The 24,353-nt window shown below is 45.9% G+C and overlaps 1 protein-coding gene across 3 annotated transcripts in view; it reads right to left on the bottom strand.

Annotated features, from left to right (window-relative positions):
• Window positions 1-24,353, bottom strand: part of LARP1 (La ribonucleoprotein 1, translational regulator) — an 84,578-nt gene that overhangs the window by 49,402 nt on the left and 10,823 nt on the right. Inside the window, exons 1-2 of one of the 3 annotated variants that reach the window (XM_074313817.1) lie at window positions 5,964-6,108; window positions 5,207-5,759 (exon numbers count right to left, since the gene is read on the bottom strand). The exons of 1 other annotated variant lie outside the window; for it this stretch is intronic. In XM_074313817.1, the coding sequence (XP_074169918.1) occupies window positions 5,207-5,645 (439 nt within the window). In that variant the 5' untranslated portion in view covers window positions 5,646-5,759; window positions 5,964-6,108. Of the gene's footprint in view, window positions 1-5,206; window positions 6,109-24,353 lie in introns of those variants that run through there. One more of the 3 variants, XM_019750383.2, reaches the window with a different exon arrangement.

Genomic DNA, 24,353 nt, shown 5'->3' with positions numbered 1-24,353 from the left:
CAGTTGGCTGGAACGCGGGCTCTCAACCACAAGGTTGCTGGTTCGACTTCTCCATTCCCGTGAAGGATGGTGGGCTGCGCCCCCTGCAACTAAGAACAGCAAGTGGACCTGGAGCTGAGCTGTACCCTCCACAACTAAGACTGAAAGGACAACTTGACTTGGAAAAGTCCTGGAAGTACACACTATTCCCCAATAAAGTCCTGTCCGCCTTCCCCCAATAAAATCTTTAAAAAACAAAACAAAGTTAAAAACAGCAATTGTTAAGTAGGTTGTTAAATAGGTAGCACGTAGGGGCCGGCCCAGTGGCTCAGGTGGTTAGAGCTCCATGCTCCTAACTCCGAAGGCTGCCAGTTCGATTCCCACATGGGCCAGTGGGCTCTCAACCACAAGGCTGCCAGTTCAATTCCTCGACTCCCGCAAGGGATGGTGGGCAGCGCCCCCTGCAACTAAAATTGAACACGGCACCTTGAGCTAAGCTGCCGCTGAGCTCCCGGATAGCTCAGTTGGTTGGAGCCTGTCCTCTCAACCACAAGGTTGCCGGTTCGACTCCCGCAAGGGATGGTGGGCTGTGACCCCTGCAACTAGCAACGGCAACTGCACCTGGAGCTGAGCTGCGCCCTCCACAACTAAGACTGAAAGAACAACAACTTGAAGCTAAACAGAACCCCCCACAACTAAGATTGAAAGGACAACAATTTGACCATTGTTCCCCAATAAAGTCCTGTTCCCCTTCCCCAATAAAAATCTTAAAAAAAAAAAAAAAAAGGTAGCACGTAACAGATGCTCTGTGCCAGGCTTTATAAATATTATCTTCTTTAATTCCCACGACCTTCTGAAATAGTAACCATCATTCTCATTTTGAGAGTAACGGTGGCTCAGAGGGGCTGAGTAATTAATTCACCCAAGATTGCACAACATGCTATAGATGCAAAACTGTATATATACAAATACAGAATCATTATGTTGTACACCTAAAACTAATATTGTATGGCAATTATACCTCAATAAAAGAAAAGCAGCAGCAGCAAAAGAAACAAAGCTGGGACTCAAAAGTACAGCCTGTATGATTCCAGGGCAGAGTTCTTACTTCCATCCAGTCTACTTTCTTGTGGTAGGGGAGGGGCCAGGGCCTGAAGTAGCTCTGAGGTCTTCACACAGTGAAGACTGAGGCTCAAATCCACACAGATGCCCCATCTAGTACAAGATTGTGTGTGTGTGTGTGTGGGGGAGGTGACCTGAGGAAGGAGAGTGGAGGTTTACTTGAGGCCAGTTCAATGGGGCAGTGAATCCCTGGGGGTTGCCATGGGTTAGGCGAGATTATAACCCCCCCCCCTTTTTTTTGTTTTGTCTTGTGCCATCAGTTAGCTACACTTCAAAGGTAAAGAAAAAGCAATGCCCAGAACATAAACACTCAAGTCTCAGACCCTACCCCCGACTTTCCTTTAAAAAGAAATCTGCACCCTTGCAAGAGAAGTTTTTGTCTTTGCTAAGCTTCTCCACACTTGGACTCAGCAGTCTCTCTCACAACTTTTCACCCTACATAAAAACTTTCAGTTCCAATTAATAAAGACTCAAAAGCCAAAAAAAAAAAAAAAAAAAAAAAAAAAAAAAAATCAAGGAAAAGACTACAGCACTGGTTGGTTGGTTTTCTTACTATACAGAAGTTAATTTCTACACAATCAACCCACTGATTCCCCCTGCTGGGGTGGGTGGAAGCTTGTGGTGATGATACACTCTCAAGTCTCAACCCACTACAAGTGCGCAAGCCACAGCAAACTTTTAGTTCAGTTAAACTAGCCTTTCCCCACAGCCCCGAAGCACCTGTGCACTCTCCCGAAGGTAATCTTGATCCCGAGGTAATCTTAATGAAAGGCACGTAAACTATTTAAAACGTATTTTTAAAACATTCATCATACCACATTCCAAAGCAAAAATAGCCAATTCTTTGGGTTACCAACCGTTAGGATTATCCATAACATGCCTTTTATGCCTGTGGATAAGCAAAAGTCCATTTTTAAGGAGATGATCCCATATATTTCATGGAGTATTGATACAACACCAACAATACCAGAAAAGGCAAGGAGCACTGCATTCCCCAACCCCCTCAAATGACAGGTGGGGAAAACAAAGACCCAGAAAAAGTTCCGGAAAGTCCTAGTCTGTTTCCCAGACTTGGTATAACAGCTACCACATGCCAGGCACTGCGCTAAAGCTTTACACATATCACAATAAATGCTCACAACAGCCTCAAGAGGCAGATAAATCATATTTTAATCCCCAGTATACAAATGGGGAAGCTGAGGCACAGAACAGTTAAGGAACTTGCCCAAGGAGGCACAGTTAGCAAGTGGTAAGAGCTGGAATTTGAACCCACACAGTTTCGACCCCAGAACTTTTGCTATATATACATCATTTTTTCTTTTAATGAAAACATCTTGTGTCTCTCCCATTACACTTAGAGTTGTGGCTAGGATAAGGAAAAACTTTTAAACGTTTTCAAAATATTCTAGGGGAGGCAAATACAACAAGCCAAAATGCAAATCCCAAGATTTGAAACTACAAAGGTAAGACGTGGAAGCTTAAACCAGAATAGAGAACCCTACAAGGGTGGATTATCGAAAAACATCTTTTATTACTAGTTACTGCATGTGTCCCTTACAGAACTAAAACACTAGCATCTGAGCCAAAAGGAGAGCTAAAAATAGGCATTTGCAACAAGCTTTGGAAAGGTTTTAGCTTGCTTATGAGGCACTCATTTTTGTAGACTCCCAAAAACATATGCATTACAGAACACAAAAACTCCCAAGACCATACTGCCACTCCACTGGTGTCACATTTAAACTTGTCCAAGCTGCAAATAAAACCAGGGCTAGAAAAGGGCCTTAGCTGTCCATGTAGACTCCAAAGACAGGGCCCCCATCGAACCCTACCAGACAGACAAGTCAATCACAGAATTCTCCCTCAAAAAGCATCCAAGCCCTAACTACAGGCTTAAAAAGAGAAGCTACTGGGCTAATTCAGTCTGTCAAAGACTATCCCAAACGTTCAAAACCAATGAATAGAGAAGACACTTTCTTGACTTAAGATTCCAGAAAAACAACAGAGCAAACCTACCAGACTCAGAATTTTGCTTTAGGCATTTAATGCAAGTTGGCTTCTCCCCTGGAAGAAAAGGTGAGATGCCAGCCAACCTTGTCTTCTTCCCGCGATCAATAACCCATGACGCACCCTATCAAGGGTCCCTGGATTTGCACAAAATGCCAGCTCAGGCACCCAATACCACCTGATGTCATGGCTGATTTAAAACCCACAAGGCAGGCTCACCATTGGCTAAGCAGCAGCAGCCAGGGTGAATAGCCCCATTTAAACTTCTGAGGAGTGCTCTCTCCTGGGGATGATTATACCCCTTTGAGTTTTAAGATGGGGGAAGGACCAAAGAGTGTCTTAAAGTTGCTTTCCCTCCTTCAGTGGGTGGATCAAGAGGGATATGCAAGAAAATGGAGGTTTCGGCAATGCCCTTTGCATAAGAGGGCTCTGGAAGGGAAAGGGGGGAAGGGCAGAAGGAAGAGAACACGGTTTGAGGTACTATTAGTAAACCCCAAGTGTCTCCTCCTCCAAATGAAGCAACCTTAAAAGAAATAAAAATTGCAACACGCCATTTTCAGAATTGGCTGTTCTGGTTTTCCTACGACTACGAATGATTCTACTCCCTTGAATGTGAAGGTATTAAGCACCCCCCTTCCACTTTCCCCATTTCGATGGTTTAAACCAGTCAGCTTCAACCAGCGACTGCAGAAGGGGAGGAGTTTTGAAAAAAGCATTAGGGCTATGGCCACAAGCCATCATTCTAGCTTCAAACGGGTTTTGGTATTGGTCCACTTCAAAAGGACTCCAAACCGAAGAATCCAGAACCACTTTGCCCTTATGCGCCTGCAAACCGAGAAGAGAGGGCGCGCCCCCAACCCAAGGCGACGGTCTATTCTCCGCAAAGGGAGGCCCAGACGAGCCTCCATATTCTTCACCGCCTCTCTCCCCACGCTGACACGGCTCCGCTAGGACTTCCCGCACCCCCACCTCCCCAAAAGACCAGGCCCAAAAACACCAAAAAAAAAAAAAAAAAAAAAAAAAAAGAGGGAGAAGGCGTGGAGAGCGCGGCTGTGCGGTCACATGCCGCTCCCCGCGCGGGGAGGCACCACGTTGTCCCGGCTGCGGAGGAATGCCGGGAAGGGGGGCCGCGCACTACACTCGCGCACACGCACACTCCCGGCCGCGCCGCCAGCCCGCACCCGCCTTCTACCCCCAGCGCCGCGGCGGGCGCGGAATGTACAGGCCGAGCGGCCGCGAGCAGTCCGCCGGCGCGGCGCATGGCGCCCAACTGTCACCCGCCCGCCCAGCCCGGCCACTCCCTCCCCCGCCGCCACACGCCCCTCGTGCCGCCGCAAGCCCCCTCGCTCGCTTCATATTTTCCGCCAACCCCTTAACTGGATTCCCCGCACATTCGCCATCCGGCTCCCTCTCAAGGCGGAAGGTCCCCGGGATCGGGAAGGGAAAGCACCGAATTCAATGACACGTTGGGTTTCCTCTTCTCCCCATTCTCTTCGTAACCGACCCCTCAAAGCGCCGTCAATGGCGATTCTACCGCCTAATATCATACACTTGAGAACAAAACTTATTAACTTCTAAATGTCGAACAAGTGTAGTTGATATGAACTCATCGCTGGGCGCTTTGCTGCCCATGACATATGCTCATTAAACATTTACAACATGGGGACGATCGCAACGCTACCAAAACGAGGAGCATGGGGCGGGGTGGGAAGAGGGGGCTTCCCGAAGGTTTAGGCCAGGAACCGTCTCTCACAACAACACGCGGTGGGGGAGAGGATTCTTTTCACCGATTCCAGCGCCCACCCGCTCCCGGCGAGGTAGGCCCGGACCACGCCGTTGCCCACTAACCGCTGCGGCCCAGGCGGTGGCCATGGCCTCCTGGAGGCCGGGCACTCGGGCAGGGACAGGTTCCCGAGTGTGTCGGTGGGGAGGGCAAAGCGACTCGAATTAGCCAGGAAGCAATAAAAAAAAAAACAAAAAAAAAAACCCCGAGTCACCACCACCAGCGGTGGACCCCAGGCCCTGGAAGCCGCTGGGGGAGGGGACGCCTATATCCCCGGAAAAGGCCCCCGGACCCTGCATAGCAAGCAGGAAGACCCACCTGGAGGGGACTGTCCGTTCACGGTGGCCAGGACCGGCGGCAGAGCGTTCTTCGTCCACGGGTTCACCTTGGGCGGAGGGGCCTCCACGAAGTCTCGGCGCCCGGCGCCCGCGGCTCCGGCCGCTCCTCCACCAGCGCCCGGCTCGCCGCCGCCGCCCTCCTCCCCGTCGCTGAAGGCCAGGCCCTCGGCGCCGGGTGGCTGCGGAGGCCGCGGGCTCTCGCGCTCCAGTTGCCCGGTACCCTCCTTGTGTGGCTTGGCGCAGGGCGGCCGAGGTCTCCGGGCGCCGCCGTCCGACTCCCCCCCTCCGACGTCGTTCGCCCCGGGCTCGCCCTTGCCTTCGGGCGGCGGCGGCAGCTTCTTCCTTACCAGCCCCCCATGCTCTTCGGCCTGCAAGAGCGGGGCGCCCCCCGGCAGCAGCGGCTCCACCTGAGTGGCCATCTGCGCGCCCGCCCCCCCGGAGAAGCCGGGCGCGCCCGAGGCGGCCTCCCCCGCCTCGAACTTGGCTCTCAGAGCGCCCGCGACGCCTTCCTCCGGAGAGCTGGGCCCCAGTCCCTGCGGAGAAGGGTCGGGGTTCACGCTAGGCGCGGTCCCACTCCCGGTTGGATGCAGCCGCCTTAGACCCCAGGCCGCTGGCGGGGCGGGGGGGGGAGGAAGGCCCCCCACTCTGCGGTCCAGGCCTCCTTGGCGCGCGTCCCCCCCCGCCCGTTCCTCGCAAGGCACCCCCACCCCGAGCCTGGCAGGCTTCTCGTCCCGTACCTCCCTCCCCCCCGCCGCCGGGGCGGCCCGGGCTTCCCGGCTCGGGGGCTGCAGCAATATGGACGGACGGGGGAGAGGCGCGGCGAGCCGAGCCGACCACGCGATCCGCGGCAGGCGGCGGGCGGGCGCGCGCCTCACGACGCGGCGAGCGAGGGGAGGGGCAGAGAAGCGGGGGCGCGCCCGCTCGGGCCGACCCTTGGCGACAGGCGGGCGGGAGGAGGCGGGAGCGCGCGCGCACGGCCTCGCGGCCCCGCCCATCGCCCCGCCCCTAGCCTCCGATTCCTCAGTGCACCTCCCAGGCTAGGGGGTGAGGGGGTGCTCAGACCGGACGGGGGCGAGCACGTGCCTGATGCAATTCGGGAGGGGGGGCAATGAAGGAGGCAGGAGAGATGTGGTGTGGGGGGGGAAAGGGGAGGTGTCTTAAAGGACCAGCGCTAAAGAGCGGCCGCAGGTGGAGCACATGGGAGCGGGCCACGCGGCCGGCAGGGCCTGCTCACGCTCTTTAGGTTGGATGTGCTAGGTTCGGGAGAAGGAACCATTAATGTCACCTTCGTCTTAAAAGATGATGGAAGGGGGTGCCCATCCACCCCGAAGTAGCGCGGAGGCCGCCTGTTCCCTGGTGCCCTGCGGGCCTGGCCCCCCCAAGCACCGTCCGGGTGACCTTGGGCGAGCTGCCCTCACCTCTGCTAACTGTGCTCTGCTCCTCCCCGCCGGCCTCGGGAATACTGCCTGGAGAAGGGTTCGACGCCCGGCCGGGAAGTCGGGCCCTTAACCTTTGGAGGCAGTGCGCCCCTAGGAAGTGGGAACCGAATTAGCAACAGATCCCAAACCGGCCAAGCCCCAGAAACTGGGCATTTATGGGCAGGAAATGTCTTTTATTTCAAGTGGATTTCATTTTTTCTAAAGAATTGCTTTGGTCGGAGTTGAACCAACTCCAAATTGAGGCTCTTGAGGTCTGAGATTTTATCCTGGCCCTGGCGTTGCCCCTTATCAATTCTGCAGCAGTCATTGCCTCAGTGGGCCTCAGTTTCCCTATTGTAAAGCGAAAGAGTGGTGTATGACAGTGGTTTCAAAATTTAGTGCACAATTCAATAAATATTTACTGACCTCTACTGTGGGGGCCTTTGGGTTCTAGGAAACGGGGGTTTGGCAATAAACCAGGCAAACAAAGTCCCTATCCTCATGAAATTTACATTCTAAGGTAGAGAAAGAGACAAGTGATTAACAAGTCCTTGTCTAGTATTTATGAAGACAATAATGACTACAGTAATAGGTTAGATTAGATAAGCTACTTTAGTTTGGATGACGAAAACATGGAGCGCATATTCCAAAGCATTTGGAATCAGGTCTGTCTGGGATTAGACCCAGAAATCTGCATGTCTAACAAGACCCCTTGGGTACTTACCCACCAGGTGGTCCCACATTTTACTTAGAGAAGTCCCGGTTTCTGGCGGTGATCCCACCTGCTCAAGACATTAACAGCCCAGAAATCTGGCCATCTCCAAGACAATGATTAGAACCCACAACCTGCTGGATAGAAAAGGCTTGTTGAAAAGCCTCTTGGAACTGCCCCATAGGGCAAGGCTAGTTGTAATCAGGACAACTGGAGAGAGATGATGGCAATATGATGTCTAGTCCCAACTCTTCTGGGACTCGGACACTGTACTGTGTGGCCAACTCTCCACACTTCCCTGGGCCTTCTTTGCTGGTGGAAAAATGGGGGTAAATTATGCCTGACTTGCTTCTACCCTCTGAGCTATTGTGAGAAGTGAGATAATGTGCGAGTCAAAGAGCTGTGTAAATTATAAAAACTGAGGCCAGTGCTTCAAAAGAGGTACCAAGGAACATAATGAATAAAGGGATCTCAATGAATTTAAGCAGGATTTTCCATAATTGCTTTGTATATAATTTTAATCAAATGATAAATTATTGCACATTGCCACTGGAATGCATCTTTTTTTTTTTTTTTTTTTTTGTATTTATTGATAAATAGTTCCTGAAGTCTCCACACTAGGCTCTCTCTAAACTTTGTTAATAGGGAACATAATCGTCATTTGTTGATCATTCTTTTCTATATTCCTATAATGGAGGCAGAAGGAAAAGTGCCCCTATACTACTTATGACGGCATCAGGGTTCTGTGTGTTCAAGTGACCAATTTACACCTCTCAGCAGTCAGTCTGAGCTGAACAAGTGCTGCCAGGCCCTGCTGTACGGAGGCTGGAGAGGCACTGGCATTTGCACACCCTGAGCATGCCCTGCCCCAGGGAGGGGCTCGGCTCCTAAACACCTGTGTGTGCTGGGCAAACTGGGGCCAGAGAAGATAAGAGACCCAGCAAACTGGGGCCAGAGAAGATAAGAGACAGGTGTGAGACTACATCTTACAAAGAGCTGTTAAAGCAAGAAAAAAAGAATCTTGAGGATTACTTAATCTCCTTGTTTTGCAGATGAGGACACTGAAATTCAGAGAAGTTATTTATCAGATGTCACACAGCTAATCCATGGCAGAGCCAGGTCCGTCACCTGAGTCTCCTGATCCTAAATACAATAGCTTTTTCTACATAAAATGATGGAATTAGGATTTGAAATCCAGGGTTTTTTTTATTCCTAACCCACCATGGCGTTCTATTTGCATGGGTTCAGTTCTAAATACTAATAATGACCAAATAGTTAAAAGTAGCTTTTATTGTGTAGCTACTGTATGCTAGATTCTGAGAAATACTTGACATTCATTATCCCATTTAATCCTCACAACAACCCAATGAGATAGGTATTAATTCTTCCCATGAATATTTATTGAGTTCCTACTATGTGCCAGTCACTAGGCTAGGCCCTAAGGTATCTTCAACTACAAACAATTACAAAGTTCAAAAAGGAATGTAAGGTGGATGCCTGGGTCCCAGGCAGCAGCTAAATATCAGAGTGGGCTTTTTCAGGGCAGCCTAATCCCACAGGACTTGTTCTTACCCACCACACCACACAGTAAGGCCTGTCTCTCTTCCCTCCATTGCCATCAAATACATAGGCCTGGGGAAGATAACTAAAAATGTTGAGTCCTGTCTATCCCAAAGGTAAACTCTTGGGGGGGGGGGGGGCAAGTAATTAAGCAATAGGTGACTTCAAGCCGAAAAGAGATAAGACAAGATAGGCTTTAGGCAGAAAGGGACAAGGATCAGACTAATTTGCACTGTGCCCAAGACCTCCACGCGTCATGTACTGAAAACATGCAGAAACAGTGAGAAAAATCAAAAACAAAAATTACAAAGTGGGTCCAAATACCTCTTTGTAATTAATTATGCGTTTGTTTGTTCCTGGTGCTGACAATGTCCTAAAGCGAGACAGAGGAGGCCACACAAGGGACTAGAGAGCCAAGAGACCTGGTTTATAACCTTGGTCTCATCTCCAACTTTGCTAAATGACTTTGGGCAGCCTCCTTCCTGGGCTTCCATTTCCCCATCCACAAAATGGGAAGCATAATAGCTGCCCATCTGGCTTATGAGTGTGAAAAATGATACAGTTTCCATGAAACTTGATTCTGTCTTTTTGGGGGCATAGGTAAAAGTGGGGTGGGGGGAGGGTGATTCCTTGAGTTGTCTGTGCTTATTAGGAAGGAAAATTTAACACACTTGGATGTACAGTTTTATTCCTTTTTGAGTTTGATTTTCCAAAGGACCTTGTGATTCTGGGAGAACTTGGGCCGTACCAGTTATCTGCTTGTGATATCAGGGGCCTCTTTATACTGACATGGAGGAGTAGGTGGGGTCAGCAAAGGCAGGGACCTTGGCCAAAACAAACAGTGCCAGCTGGGGAGTGTTTTTCCAAACCTTGGAGACTCTTGGGCCTTCTGGCACATGCCAAGAAACTTACTTCAGTTCATGGGAGGAGGCTCAGCCTAGATCTCCTCGTGGGAAGTAGATGTAGACAGCAATAGCTAATGTGTAAGGTGAGGAGTAGGGGAGAGTGCTGACTGCTCCCATAATACCTGGTTAACCTCCGGGGCAACTCTTCTCTGTAAATATGATTATCCCCATTTTACAGATGAGGAAGTAGGCTCAGAGGCCCAAGGGGGTTGGTAAAGGAGCAGGGTGGGTTTGCAGTGAAGAAGGTCTGATAGAGAATTAACTTCTAACACATTCACTACTCTGAGTTACAGACAGGCACCATCTCAGCTTCTTTTCCCTCCATTCTACCCTAAGCAGTCACTTTCCCCAGTCTTGCTACCTTCCCTGGCATTCCTACACTTCTCAAGTGGTCTCATGATAGATTTCCCACTAACTATTCTCTGGCTGAGCCAGCTCTCTGACTTGGATGGTCTTTGATGGTCCTGCCTCTGCTTAAAATTCCCCCGTTCACATCCCTCCCTGTCCCTCTGACTTCCAGCCATACACCCTAGACTCCAGCAACAGAGAACCAATCACCATTTCTTTCACTCGACAAATAATTTGTTAAGCATCTACAATGTGCCAGATACTGCCCAGGCCCTGAATATGGGGAGCTGAGCAAGACACACATATTCCCCGCCTTCAGGAAACATCCTGTCTAATCCCCTTTGGGCTCCCCATGCTTTCCTGCCTCAATTCATGTTATTTCTCTCACTGTGACAAAGCTGTTCATACACATACACTCATATATATGGGGTGCCAAAAAAATGTATACAAGTGGACACATTGGTCAACATTGCCCAAGCAGTAGTTTGCCGTAATCAGAAGAGTCTGGACACTAATGGTAACCACTTTGAGCACCTCTTGTAATTGTAGAAGTCAAACGTGACTTGTATTCATCTTTCGTTATCGGTATACATTGAGTATTACCATTTTGATCGTTTTTTTCCTTTCTTAAAATATGTATACATTTTCTTGGCACCCTCTGTGTATGTGTGAATCCCATTTCATGACTTTCGGCAAATATTTAACCTCTCTTTAAGCCTCTGTTTCCCCACCTATAAATTGGAGATGATAATACTACTTCTCTCATAGGGCTTCTGTGAGACTTAAACGAGATAATGTGTGTAATTTAATAGCACAATGCCTGGGACATAGTATGTGCTAAGTAAATATTATGTTTCATTACTTTTATTATTGCCAATAATACCTTTCCATTTCTACTTGTCCAGAATTCTACTTGCCCTTCAAGGCTCAGTACAAAATGCCGACTTCTTCACAAAGTTTGATTGAATCTCCACAGGTAGAGTAGATTTTTTCCCCATTCTTAACTCCCAGTGGCAATTTCCCTAAAGCATATATTTTTTACTTTCTTTCTACCCTCACTTATGGTTACTTATGAGTATGTCTTATCCTCTATTTAGATTATGAGATGTTTCTTGAAAGCAGGGATTATACACCATTCTTCTTAGGATCCCTTGTAGAAATCATCAGCAGGGCTTTCTATACAGCAGGCCCTCTGTGTCTTTATGGGACAAAGAAATGAAAATGAATGAATGAATGCAGGATCATTTCTGATCATCTGATCACATCAATATTTTGGTAACTAGAGCAACAGTGTCAAGGGTCAAGTGCTAACTTACATACACACACACACACACACACACACAGTGGTCCCCCCTTATCCAAGATACCCAGAGGTGCCAGAAACTAGATAGTACCGAACCCTATATATGCTATGTTTCTTTCCTATACTCACACATATCTATAATAAAGTTTAATTTATAAATTAGGCATAGTAAGAGATGAACAACAATAATAATAAAATAGAAAAAGTATAACAGTATACTATAATAAAACTTATGTGACTGTGGTCTCCCTCTCTCTCCTTTCTCTCTCTGACAACTGATCTGGTAACTGAGATGGCTACTAAGTGACTAACAGCTGAGTAGCATATACAGTATGGATGTACTAGACAAAGGGATGATTCACGTTCCTGGTGGGACAAGTCAAGATTTCATCATGCTACTCAGAATGGTACACAATTTAAAACTTATGGATTGTTTCTTTCTGGAATTTTCCATTTAATATTTCTGGACTGCAGTTGACTGCAGGTTAACTGAAATGGTGGAAAGTGAAACCATGGATGGGGGGGAACGACTATATATATATATATATATATATATATATGTATATATATATAATGTATAATGTATTTAAAAAATGTATTTATTATATATAATAAATATATAGATTATAGATATACTTTTAAATGATAAAACATACAAGTAAAATGCGCTAACTTCAGCAAACAAAAAATAGTTACGTCTAGCAAAGCAAAACTCACACATAAGCCCACAAGCCAGAGGTAATCACTAGCAACATGTTGGTATATTTTCTTCTACTATTTTTTTCTATGTGTATTTTACATAATTGAGGCATTACAGATCAGCAGTTTTAGTTTTTGCTTTTGTCCCTCTCTTAACATTGTATTATTAGCATTGCCTCCACATCACTGCAAATCCCCTCCATGCAGTCAGTTGTATCACCTATTAAGTGCCTACGATACACCGTACTCACAGCAGCCCACCTTTTGTTTGTATCACACTGCATTACCCAAAGGGCTTTCATGGAGACAGGACACACGTGATTGTCCCCAGTTGGCAGCTGAAGAACTGAGCCCCACAGAAGTTCAGTGACCTGCTCCTTCCTGTATGCCAGGGCAGCAGAAGCAAGATCAGAACCCAGGTCTTAGCCCTCCCATTCCAGGCCCCTACACCGTACCACAAGAGATACAAATAGCACACAAGGAAAATGCAAACACCCCATAATCAGAAAACTCAGGTAACTGTGTTTAAATATTCCAGGGTCAGGAAACATCCAAGTTCATAGAGACAGATGGAAATCAGCAGCGAAAATAAAGACAGAAGGCAATTTTCCCAGCAACGTGACCTTAACAGGCACAGAAGGGCTCTGACCTAGGGACTGGAGTGGAAACAGTAAAGGGCCAGACATGCTCTCTGACCCGGCAACAAACCGCCCCACACCAGCACATTGTTGTCTTCATAGACCACTTGCCTGTCCTTTACGTATGGCACAGGAAAAAAAAAAATCAAAGGTTTGGGGTCAAAGAGTTAGATGCAGGCTCAGGTTTGCCCACATTTTAGCTGTGTGATGTCAGGCAACTTACTTCACATGGTGACCTTCAGTGTCTCCATCTATAAAATGGTGAAAAGGGAAAATGCCTGATAAAATTCATTATGACTTTGAGGACATTAAATGAACCAATATTTGTGAAAGCGTTTTATAGTTCCAGCTCTGCCATCACCAGCTCTGTAACCTTGGGCAAATTCTTTTGCCTCTCTCTACCTCAGTTTTCTCATCTGTAAAATGGACATAACAGCATGTACCTCTTAGGGTTACTGTGAGGATTAAGTGAGCTAATATATGCAAAATGTTTAGAACAGTAACTGGCAAATATTCATTATTATAAAGGAGGTAGTGGTCATTGATTGGCATAGAGTCAAGAGAGACATTCTTCAAATCCCATGAAGAAAGCAGAGCAAGTGCTACCCTATTCTATAGATGAAGAAACTGAGGATGAGAAACAAGAAGTGTTTATTTGGAGTCATGCTGCTAGTTGGTGGCAGCACTAGGACTTCTAAAGATGCCAAATGCAATGCCTTCCCGCTCCAGATAATATTCTAGCTGTTGCAAGCTGTCAGCTCTCTAGGCGATTTCAGCCCACAGGCATGTTTTGTTTGGCCCACATAGTATTCTTTTAAATTGAATTTAACTCTGATTAGATGGCCCCAGCACACACTAGTATGTTTGTTACTCCCAGCCAACCACCCTCATTTAGATCCCTACACAGGCTGATGTCATATCATTCACTATAAACATGGTATAGGCAAGTTCCGGAAACTAAAGGGGAGGCGGAGCGGACCATAGGCCAGAGGCATAGGGAAGAGGTAGTCAGGGAAGCCTTCCTGGAGGTGGCTGTATTTGAATTAGGACTTAAATTTGAGGAGTGGGATTTGTCAAGATTATAAGAGAGAGTAGGGAGTAGGGCTATAGCATTTGGTGACCTTCAGGGATGTTTTTGAGTTTCCCTGCCAAAGCTCTGCCAGGCTTTTTCCTTGGTGGAGGAGAGGAAAGAAATCGGCTTCCGTTTATCTCAGATGAGGCCACGTGACTCAGGAGGTCCAGAGTTGACACACATTGTCAGTGTTTGTTGATTGAGTAATTGATCTGTGTCATTATTCCTGAGACTCAAAACTATGCAAGTCAGCTGGAGGGAGGTGAGATCACATGAGCTGAACTATGAACTATGGCCCCTGCCCTCATGATAACAATAGCGAGAATAATAATGATAGCAGCAGGGGATATTTTTGCTTAGGGTGGCACTTTCCACAGAGTATTCCCCAGAATGTGGAGACAGACCACCAAGATGGGCTCTGTCATAATATCATTTTGGGGAAATGAAACAATCTGGGTTAAGCATGGTTAAATGAGTGTTTTGCTGTCGTATGTCTCAGGGCCCTTAAGGTTCATGGTGAATCTCTAAGAATGAGGTGGTGATTGCAGCCTTCCCCAAACTCATGTGACACAGCAAATCTGAGTCTGGTGTTCGGTGGAACCCCCTTTGAAAAATGCTGACTCAGGTCTGCCAAGGTGCCTCCCTTTCTGGTGGGGCAGTACCAGACAGTGGGATTTAGCAAGAGGTCCGCCTTTCAGTTCCGGCTCTGCTGCTACTTCCTATGGGACCTAGAAAAGTCCCTTTTCTTCTTTGGACTTCAGTTTTCCCATTAAAAAAAAATGTTTGGATGTTATGGAAGTTTCTTCCCATCCTAGCAGTCTTGATAGCAGTTTCTAACTATGGCGAAGAAGATGAGTGTTGGTCATAGGAATAAGGTGGGAAAAGGTTGTGCAAGCTGCTGAGGCTGCCTGACTGCCTGTCCCAGCAACAGTCACTGGATCAGAGAGATTTGCCAATTCCCACGGGGTCCTGCTGCACTTGAGTGTCTAGATCCGTGACATATGATAGGAAGAGGGAACTTAAAATTACATGAGTGGCCTGATTACCTAATGTGGGTAAAGTACATAGAGATCACTAGATAAAAACAAGGAATAATCCAGTTCATTTTATGTAGGTAGCACTGCCTGGTGTGATTGGACTCCCAGGGAGCCCCTCAACTGGGAAAAGCAGGAAATGTTACAGCACGCCTGCCACTCACCTACAAAAACCCCTCCCATAACTTCATATTGCAACAAGAATAAATTCCAGACCTCTCATCTTGTGTGCTCGACTCCATCCACCTCCGACTTACCCTCTCTGCTTCTTTCCCCTGCCCTCTCTGTGTGCCAGCTCCTCAGAGTGGAGGAGCTCATCCTAGCCTGGGGCTCTAGGGCATAGAGTTCCCGCTGCCTAGAACATGCCCCCCAACACATGTACACACAAATACCAGACACTTCTCATCCTTCAAGTCTCAGCTTAAATGGCCCCTTCTCAGAGAGATCTCCCTTGACCAACTTGGCTGATGTATTCCATGTTCCTCGTAACACAGATAATAATCTCTGATTTTTTAATTTTATTTTATTGGTGAATATTGGGGAACAGTGTGTTTCTCCAGGGCCCATCAGCTCCAACTCGTCCTTTAATCTAGTTGTGGAGGGCGCAGCTCAGCTCCAAGTCCAGTCACCATTTTCAATCTTTAGTTGCAGGGGGCGCAGCCCACCATCCCATGCTGGGAATTCAACTGGCAACCTTGTTGTTGAGAGTGCGGGCTCTAACCACCTGAGCCATCCAGCCGCCCCTCTGGAAGCTCAGTGGCAGCTCGTTGTCTTCTTCAATCTAGTTGTGGAGGGCGCAGCTCACTGGCCCATGTGGGAATTGAACCAGCAACCCTGTTGTTCAGAGCTTGCGCTCTAGCCAACTGAGCCACCTGGCCGCTACCACAATCTCTGATTTCATGTGTTTACCTGCTTTTTACCCATTTCCTCCACTCATGTGTAAACTCCATGAAACTGGAGCTTGTGGCTATTTTGTTCACTCTTTAGTATCCCCAGTCCTAAGCATAATGCTTGGCATAGTAGGTACTTAATATTTTGTTGAATGAGTGCTGTGTGGCCTCTGGCAAGTGGCTCTCCCTTTCTGGGCCTCCATATCCTCATGTGTGAAATGAAGTGGTTGGAGGAGGTGCTGCTGAGAGGACTTGGAGCTCTGACTGTGATTCTAAACTAACATCTGGGCCTCAGGCCCAGGAGTGAGCCTGGCGTGTTGCATCTCCATAGCACTGCACACAGTACACTGATTTAATCAGGCAGCAGACACCCTGTAATTTAGTGTTCTGCTGTTCCTCCTCCCCAGTCCTTGGGCTGGGGACCATGTTGTCAGATTTCCAGGATGTTCCATGCACAACCACCTGTTCTCCCAGCTCACTGATCCCAGTGCCTGCAAGGAGAGGATGGTTGTCAGGCAGGGAGAGCTGGGAAAGGACGTCCAGTCTGGAAGCCCAAGGGCCAGCAGGACTTGTCACTATCCTGAAGTGAAAGACTGGAATCTTTGAGAGGTTTCATCACATCCTATAATCTCTGGTTAGAAGGGACCTTTCAGGACACCTGGCAAGCCTAACTGTCCTCTAAACATTGCTCAGCAGCGGTCCACTTGAAGTGTTGGGTAGGAGCTTCACTGCCTCTCAGCCGCTTACCTTGCTGATGAATAGCTTTGTTTAGAAAGTTCCCTGATCAGCAGCATGGTGAAACATGAGCCAGTGCCACAGAAGGCAAAGGACCTGGATTCTGAGCCAGGTGGCCTGGGTGGAATCCCACCTCTGTAACCTACTTGCTGTGTGAGCTTGGGGAAGCCATGAACCCACTCTGTGCCTCCATTTCCTCCTCTGTAAAAGAGGGAGAACCCTTGTGGGGCTGTTGGAAGAATTTCAAGTGTTAATACCTAGTGGGAAGGCAATAAACAACTGCGACTATTAGATGCCACTTGCGAGTGTTCTGCTTTTTTTTATTATTGATTGCGGATCTTCTTGGACTGTTCTATGGGTTGGTTCATTTGCAAAAGAGACAGTGATGGGGTCCAGCCCAAAAACACAGGGCTTGGAATTCAGAGGGTTGGGCTCACTGGTCACTGTGAGAATATTCACTTCCTCTTTCCTGACATCGGGATACTCACCTGAAAAAAGGAGAGCGCATAACCCGTGGCCTGCTTCCTACCATAGAACCGATATATGGATCCAATGAGAAATGGACAAGAAAGCCTTCAAAAGTGTAAAATACTATATAAATGTGAGGGATTTATCTTATTTTGTTGGAGACGTCCTTTCCTCTTTTAGCAAGGCACATTAGCTTCCAAACGGCAAAATAGCTAAACTCAACCTATTTGGCAAACAGTGTGTTTTTGGTACTTGTTGTGAATTTGAAGCTAATCCCTTCAGAAGCTTCTTTCATTAATGTACCAGAGCAAACAAATTTGAGAAGGGTTTATTTATACGCATTTAGTACATTCCTTCAGGATGCAGGGCTTGGTTTGGCTGATTTCTGCTATCTTTGCTTATTATTACAATTACTGGTTATTTGTTCAGTTTCTCTTCTTCAGGAATTTAACTGGAAGGATCCAGGGAGATGCAGTCACTTTACAAGTAGCAGCTGGACATAGTAGTGCGTCATACTATCAGGAAGTCTTGTGTGACCTTGTTCAATACTTGTCATGTAGACCTAAAGCTGGAGGAGGCCCCTAGAGTCAACTTTCTCATTGTGTAGATCAGAAACCGAGGCCCAGAGAGGCGGAGGTACTTGCCCAAAGTCACACAGCTGGTTAATGGCAGAGACCTGACTAGGTAACCAAGTCTCTGGACTCCATATTCTTTCTAAAAGTTCTATTGATTTCTCTAAATTAGTTGATTTTGTATCAAAATCTTGTAATTCATAGGGGTTTATATTAGTCAAAACTCATTGAGCTGTACACTGAAAATCTGTGCAGTACATTATTATTGCAAGTTTAGCTCAATTTTTTAAAATGATATAGTTGAGTCCTATTTCATGAGAGGGTCAGTGTCTAAGGTCAGCATTTAGGGCAAAAATAATGTATAATCTAAAGGGCTCTAGAAGAGCCCTTAGGAAGGTAGCATGTTGGAGCCAGCATAGCCTCTCCGACAGGGTTTCTGCGGGCATAAGAACAGCCTGCTGTTTCTTCAGATGTCATGCAGGGTCTCTGGTCCCGCTCCACACAAGAATGCAGGATATGGTGAGGCCAAAAAGGAACACCCACGGAGCCATAGATAGGGGAGTCATACTATTATAGTCTCACTGGCGGCTGGGTTGGAGACACAGGAAGCAGGAGCCACACAATCCACAATCTGCCGTCTGCTTCTCTGCCAACCTGCCAACCAACCAACCAACCAACCAACCCCCCAACGTAGTCCTGGCAGTTATATCAGTGGATAATGGCTAACCGGTAACAGCTGATGGCCAACGAGTCACAGCTGATCTGATGACCATCTATTACCCGAGCCAGCACCTTTCCATGTGAGGCCAAGAGCCTGGAAACTGCACTCCTAGCTCTGTGCCCACACCAGAGAATCCAGATTAGACGCTGGTTGGCATGTAGGGGTCAGACTGTGAGGAAAAGAATGTCTACAATTGCGTGATGCTACGTGGGGTGAGATACACATGGGTTAACGAAGACTGTTAAGGGAATGGCAGTGGCTATAGTATCGCACCACTGGCACGCACGCACTCATGCATGCACACGAGCGCACAGGGACCTCCCTGGGTATATTCCTGGAGCAGTTAACTGAGGGCCTGGAGCTGGAGACAACGGTCTGAGGTTTCCTGGGACCCAGCGTGTGAATGGAGTCAGGGGAATTTCAGGCTTTCTGAGGGGGAGGTCTGATGGGACGGGGGTGGAGCAGGGCTGGAAAGCTGGAACAGTTGACAACACCTCATTCAAGAGGAGAGGGCAGTCGTCCCAAATGCAGTAGAGGAACTGTAAAAATATCCACAGAAGGAATAATGATCCATAGTCAGAAATGTTACTGCAGCTTAAACAGGAAACCCTTCTTGTTCAGGACTGTCATAGACACAGTTCGCAAAAAGTGCAGCTATTGGGGTAGCTGCTGGATGGCTCAGTTGGTTAGAGCGTGAGATCTTGGCAGCAGGGTTGCTGGTTCGATTCCCGCATAGGCCAGTGAACTGCGCCCTCCACAACTGGATTGAGGGACAATGACTTGGAGCTGATGGGCCCTAGAGAAACACACTGTTCCCCAATATTCCCCAATTAAAAAAAAAGTGCAACTATTGATTAATGCAATGTAGTGTCAATTAGATGTATATTCCTAAGGTCTTTTATCTGTCTTTGTCTTTTTCTTTTCGTTATATCAGGTATATTGCCCTATAAATTGTGGTAGTGGTACCAGGAATAAAAAATTAAGGAATTTTTAACTTTTTAAAAAAATAAATAAGTAAGAGGAGACGGTAGGGATGGGAAACCAGGGAAGGAGACAGACATTTGGAGGTGGCTTGGTTTTTGAGAAGGAGAAAGCAAGTACCAAGGGTTGACTTGCTGTAGCATCACAAAACTAATTATTGTCCTTTGATAAATAAACACCCTAAAATTTGGAGTGCTGGAGGTGGGAGATGCTAATTCCCATAGCAGACTATGCTTAATGAGATTAAATTTGATAAGATTCAGAACAGTGTGTTAGTGATTTATATATAAAAAGGAAGATTCCATCTTCCTGGTAACAGAAGGGTTTGTTCTTTTGAGGATTTTAAGCATTCCCTCTAGAATTGTGTTAAAACAATCCATATGTTCACTTCACACCCATTCGGATGGCTTCTATTGAATAAAAACAAAGAAAGAAAGAAAAAGAAAATAAAAAGTGTTGGTGAGGAAGTGGAGAAATTGGAACACTTATACACTGTTGGTAGAAACGTGAAATGGTACAACCACTATAGAAAACAGTATAGAGCTTTCTCAAAAAATTAAAAATAGGACTACCATATGATCCAGCACTCTCGCTTTTGGGTACATATCCAAAGGAATTGAAAGAAGGGCATTGAAGAGCTATTTGCACATAGCAGCATATTCATAGCAGCCTTACTCATAATAGCCAAGAAGTGGAAACAACCCAAATGTCCATCAATGGATGAATGGATAAAGAAATGTGGTATATACATACAATAGAATATTATTCAAACTTAAAAAGGAAGGAAATTCTGCCACATGCTACAACATGGATGAACCTTGAGCATATTATGCTTAGTGAAATAAGCCAGTCATAAAACAGCCGATACTGTATTATTCTACATTTATGAGGTATCTAAAGCAGTCAGATTCATAGAGACAGAAAGTAGAATGGTGGTTGCCGGGGGCTGGGGGGAGGGGAAAGGAGGAGCTGTTTAATGGGAATAGAATTTCAGATTTGCAAGATGAAATAGCTCTGGAGATCTATTTTACAGCAATGGGAATATACTTAACACTAATTAACTGTATACTTAAAAATGGTGAATTTTATGTTACGTGTCTTTCATTATAATTTTAAAAAGAACAAACAAATGAACAAAAAACTAATACATTTGCCTATCGATCTCGTTGACTCGCTGAAAAACAGCTAGTTACAAAACAGCCTGTTCAGTATGTTCCTATTTTTGTCAAATGTCCTTTTCTGTTCTAATAGATGTAAATTATTGTCATTAGGATATGCATCAAAAGATTAACAGTGGCTATCTCTGAGAACTGATTTTGTTCTTTTTGCCAATTTGTATTTTCTAACGTTTTTGTAAGGGAGCATTTTGTTATTTATTAAAACAACAACAAAACCTTTACCCCATTCCAGCCCCCATCTTGATAGCCACAAAATTAACAAAAGTTGAATTCATATTTTTGAGGTTTTATTTTACATATAATTAGAAATCACTGCTAATAGTTAATTTTAACATAATAATGACAGTAATATTTCCTATATAGGGCAAGCTTAACCTATGCCAGGCATTTGTACTTTTCATGAGTTATCTCATACAATAAACCCTTTGAAGTAGGTACTATGATAAAATCCATTCTGCAGATGAGAAAACAGAGTTTAAGTAGCTGGTGCATTTATAAACGTGAGAGCTATGTTCAAACCCACAGCAGTCTGATTCCAAAGCCTGTGTTACTGACAGCCCGGCTATTCGGCTATACCTGGATGATGTACTTACCTGTCATTCTGTTCGTGGCTCCCTTCATTAGCCATGAACATATAATTTATATGTTACTTAAACTGTTCAAACGGCACCCAAACCACTCTCTGATGGCCGAAGGATATTTGTTTCAAAGATAAGACAAAGGTCAATCTCCCTCTAAAATCTCAAGCCATGTAACATTCCATGTGGGTCCAGACAGCTCAAGAATGAGACAAGCCTGGGGAACTCGGGGCGGTCTGGGATTGTGGGCTATACCTGGGACATTCACCTTCTTCACCTGCATACTAACTGCACAGCACACTACAACCATCTAGGACACACACCCACCTCCCAGGACCGACGTCAGCCTGAGGGGAGCAGAATGGGCAGACAGGAAAGGCTGTCACATATGGCAATTGTAATAATATAATTTATCTCAAAAGAGTGATTATGATTATGTAATTAACACTTTGTATTCAGACATTTTCATCTCTGAGGATCTCGAGAGTCTTACAGATTACTTAAATATAGATCGCATACGTTGCTGGAGACAAAGTCTATAGTTTTAGAAGATAATTAAAATTCCTCCCCTTTTGGAATTAAGAGAATTGCCTATGGGATGAATATTATGCCCACCAGACACATGAATAGATCTAAACCTGGGAAGTCTGAAGGTAGGGCTGGAAAGGACCTCGAAGAGCAATTTGTCCAGGAAAGACAAATAAGTATCTAATCAGCACAACACCAATTTTAAACCCCCTGCTCATAGCAGAAATTATTACTCAATTAGAGCACTCTTCCCCCCCCAAGCCTGGACTTGTCCTCATTCGCAATAGAGCACTCTAGGCAGCCACCACCACCTCATCACAGTGGAACCCTATTTGCCATTCTGAAAATTAGCCCATTCTCATCCTTCCAATGTGACAGAGAGGGGACTGAAGTTCAGAGAGATCAATTAACTTGCTCTAAGTTACACAGCCAGCAACACAAAGCTGAGGTTTCCAAATTTTTGCTTTTCTCTTAATCTCCACCCCAACTGTTTGCTCTGTCAAAATATACTTGGTAGATTATGTTTTGCACCAGATTCCTCTTTTTTTTTTTTTTTTTGTAAGGAGGGCACAGCTCACAGTGGTCCCTGCGGAGATTGAACTGGCAACCTTGGTGCTACTAGCACCACGCTCCAACCAACTGAGCTAACCGACCACCCCGACTCCTCTTTCTTGAATGAGCTGTTTAGAACGCCTCTACCAACGATTTGCTGAGTGACAATGGGCCTATTGCGTAACCTCCTTCAGTGTCAGGTGTTTTCAAGTTGAAAATGGAGACAGTAATCTGGGTTCATATTCCTGCCTCTCTTATTGGCAAGTTGGAGTGCTCTTTTGAGAATTGTGAGCTGCACCTGAAATTTCTATGGCTATAGGGAAAGGATCAGACATTTGGAGAGCACCCTCTTCAGGTAAGATACTGTGCTCCTGCTGCAATGTGTTTTTGCTTCACAGAGTATAAAAATGAAGCAAGACATTGGCCGGCTATGGTGCTCTGGCTATGATAATGCCACCCGGAAGGAGGTGGCATTTGAGCGAGATTTTGGAGATCGACAGGATTAAATGTTTCTTTTAAGTATGAAAGTAATACATGGCCATTACACAATTATTGGGAAAGACAGAATGTCATGAGGAGAAGGTACTCCTATTTCCTTTACTCATAAACCATGTCAATGTTTTGTTTAATTTTTCTCTTCTAATATCTTTTTACTTCATGCATAGGTACCATGTTTCCTCGAAAATGAGACCTAGCCAGACCATCAGCTCTAATGCATCTTTTGGAGCAAAAATTAATATAAGACCCGGTCTTTTTTTTTTTTCTCCTTTCACATGGTGGTTGTTAATCTATGCATGTCATTTTTATATTTTGATTTTTAAAAAGTTTTAATATACTATGACAGTGCTCCATAACCCAGTAATTCTACTCCTAAGAACAACCAACAGAAATGCACACATACATATGTTCATCAAAAGGCATGTGCAAGCAACACTTTTTGCAACAGCCCAAAACTGGAAACAACCTGAATAGAATGAATAAATACATTGTGGTATATTCATACGAAAAAAATTGAAAACTATACTGTGATGAAAATCAACCATGGCTACACATAACAATGTGGATGAGTCTCACAGACATAGAGTTGAGCAAACGCAGCCAGACTCAAAAGAGAACATACTGTATGATACATTGATGTAAAGTGCAAAACCAGGCAACAAACACCAACCATGGCCTAAGACATGAGAACAGTACATAGGCTTGGGGCCATGGCTAGTAACTGAAAGGGAGCAGGGGGGATGCATCTGAGTGTAGGTGACACAGTACAACACGGTTTCAACAACACAGGTATTAACTGCGTGGGTCCACTTACACAATATCAATGTTTTTCAATAAATACAGTTGGCCCTTTGGCTCTGCAGGTTTCCGCATCTGTGCATTCAACCCACCGCAGATGGAAAACAGTATTTTCACATTCCCAACCATGGTTTCCCAACTGTGGTCCAAAAATACTGTTTTGATCCATGGTTGGTTGAATCTACACATGCGAAGGGTTGACTATAGTCAAGTTTTGGGGGCGTCAAAAGTTATAGATGGTTTTCAACTATACAGAGGTCAGGCCCCTAACCCCTGCGTTGTTCAAGGTCAGCTGTACAAGCACTTAGTGAAAATGTATTACGCTGCACATTTGTGAGTTGTATACTTTGCTATATATGTGCTATAGGTTAATAAAACATCAATTAAGTAGTTGCAGGAAAATGCATCCATCAGGCAGAGGGGACCAAGAATGTCACTTTGGGCAGAGGGAACAGCAAAACCAAAGTCTCAAGAGTGGGAAATGGAAAACAATCCATCGAGCTTGCTTGCAACTTTGGCATTACAATATTTTGTGTAAACTACCCCAAAACTTAAAGCTTAAAACCAACAACATCTACTTGCTCATGACTCAGTTGGCAATCTGGGCTGGCCTCAGCGAGCTCGTGCCGCTAGTCTCATCTAAGGTCACTCAAGTGGTTGTAGTCATGGAGATTGACTGGGGCTGGATAGTCCAAGATGGCCTGTACTGTTTACACTTTTTGTCTGCTCTAGGAAAATGGATCTGGGCCCTTTAAATATCTGTTTCTTGGGCCAGCTGGCAGGATGCTCAGTTTTGTCAGTGAGGAAGCTGGAGAGACATTGAAGGAAGAAAGGGCTCACTAGGTTCCTGCAGTGTGTGTGGGTCTCCCGTGTCCTGCTCCTGCAGTGGACAGCTCTCCAGCATCAGGCTCCTGCAGAGCACAGCAGCAAGCAGCATCT

The sequence above is a fragment of the Rhinolophus sinicus genome, linkage group LG10 (genome assembly GCF_036562045.2).
Source record: "Rhinolophus sinicus isolate RSC01 linkage group LG10, ASM3656204v1, whole genome shotgun sequence".
Lineage (NCBI taxonomy): Eukaryota > Metazoa > Chordata > Mammalia > Chiroptera > Rhinolophidae > Rhinolophus > Rhinolophus sinicus.
Note: the sequence above shows the minus strand (reverse complement) of the source record. Positions and strands in the feature narration are given on the sequence as shown.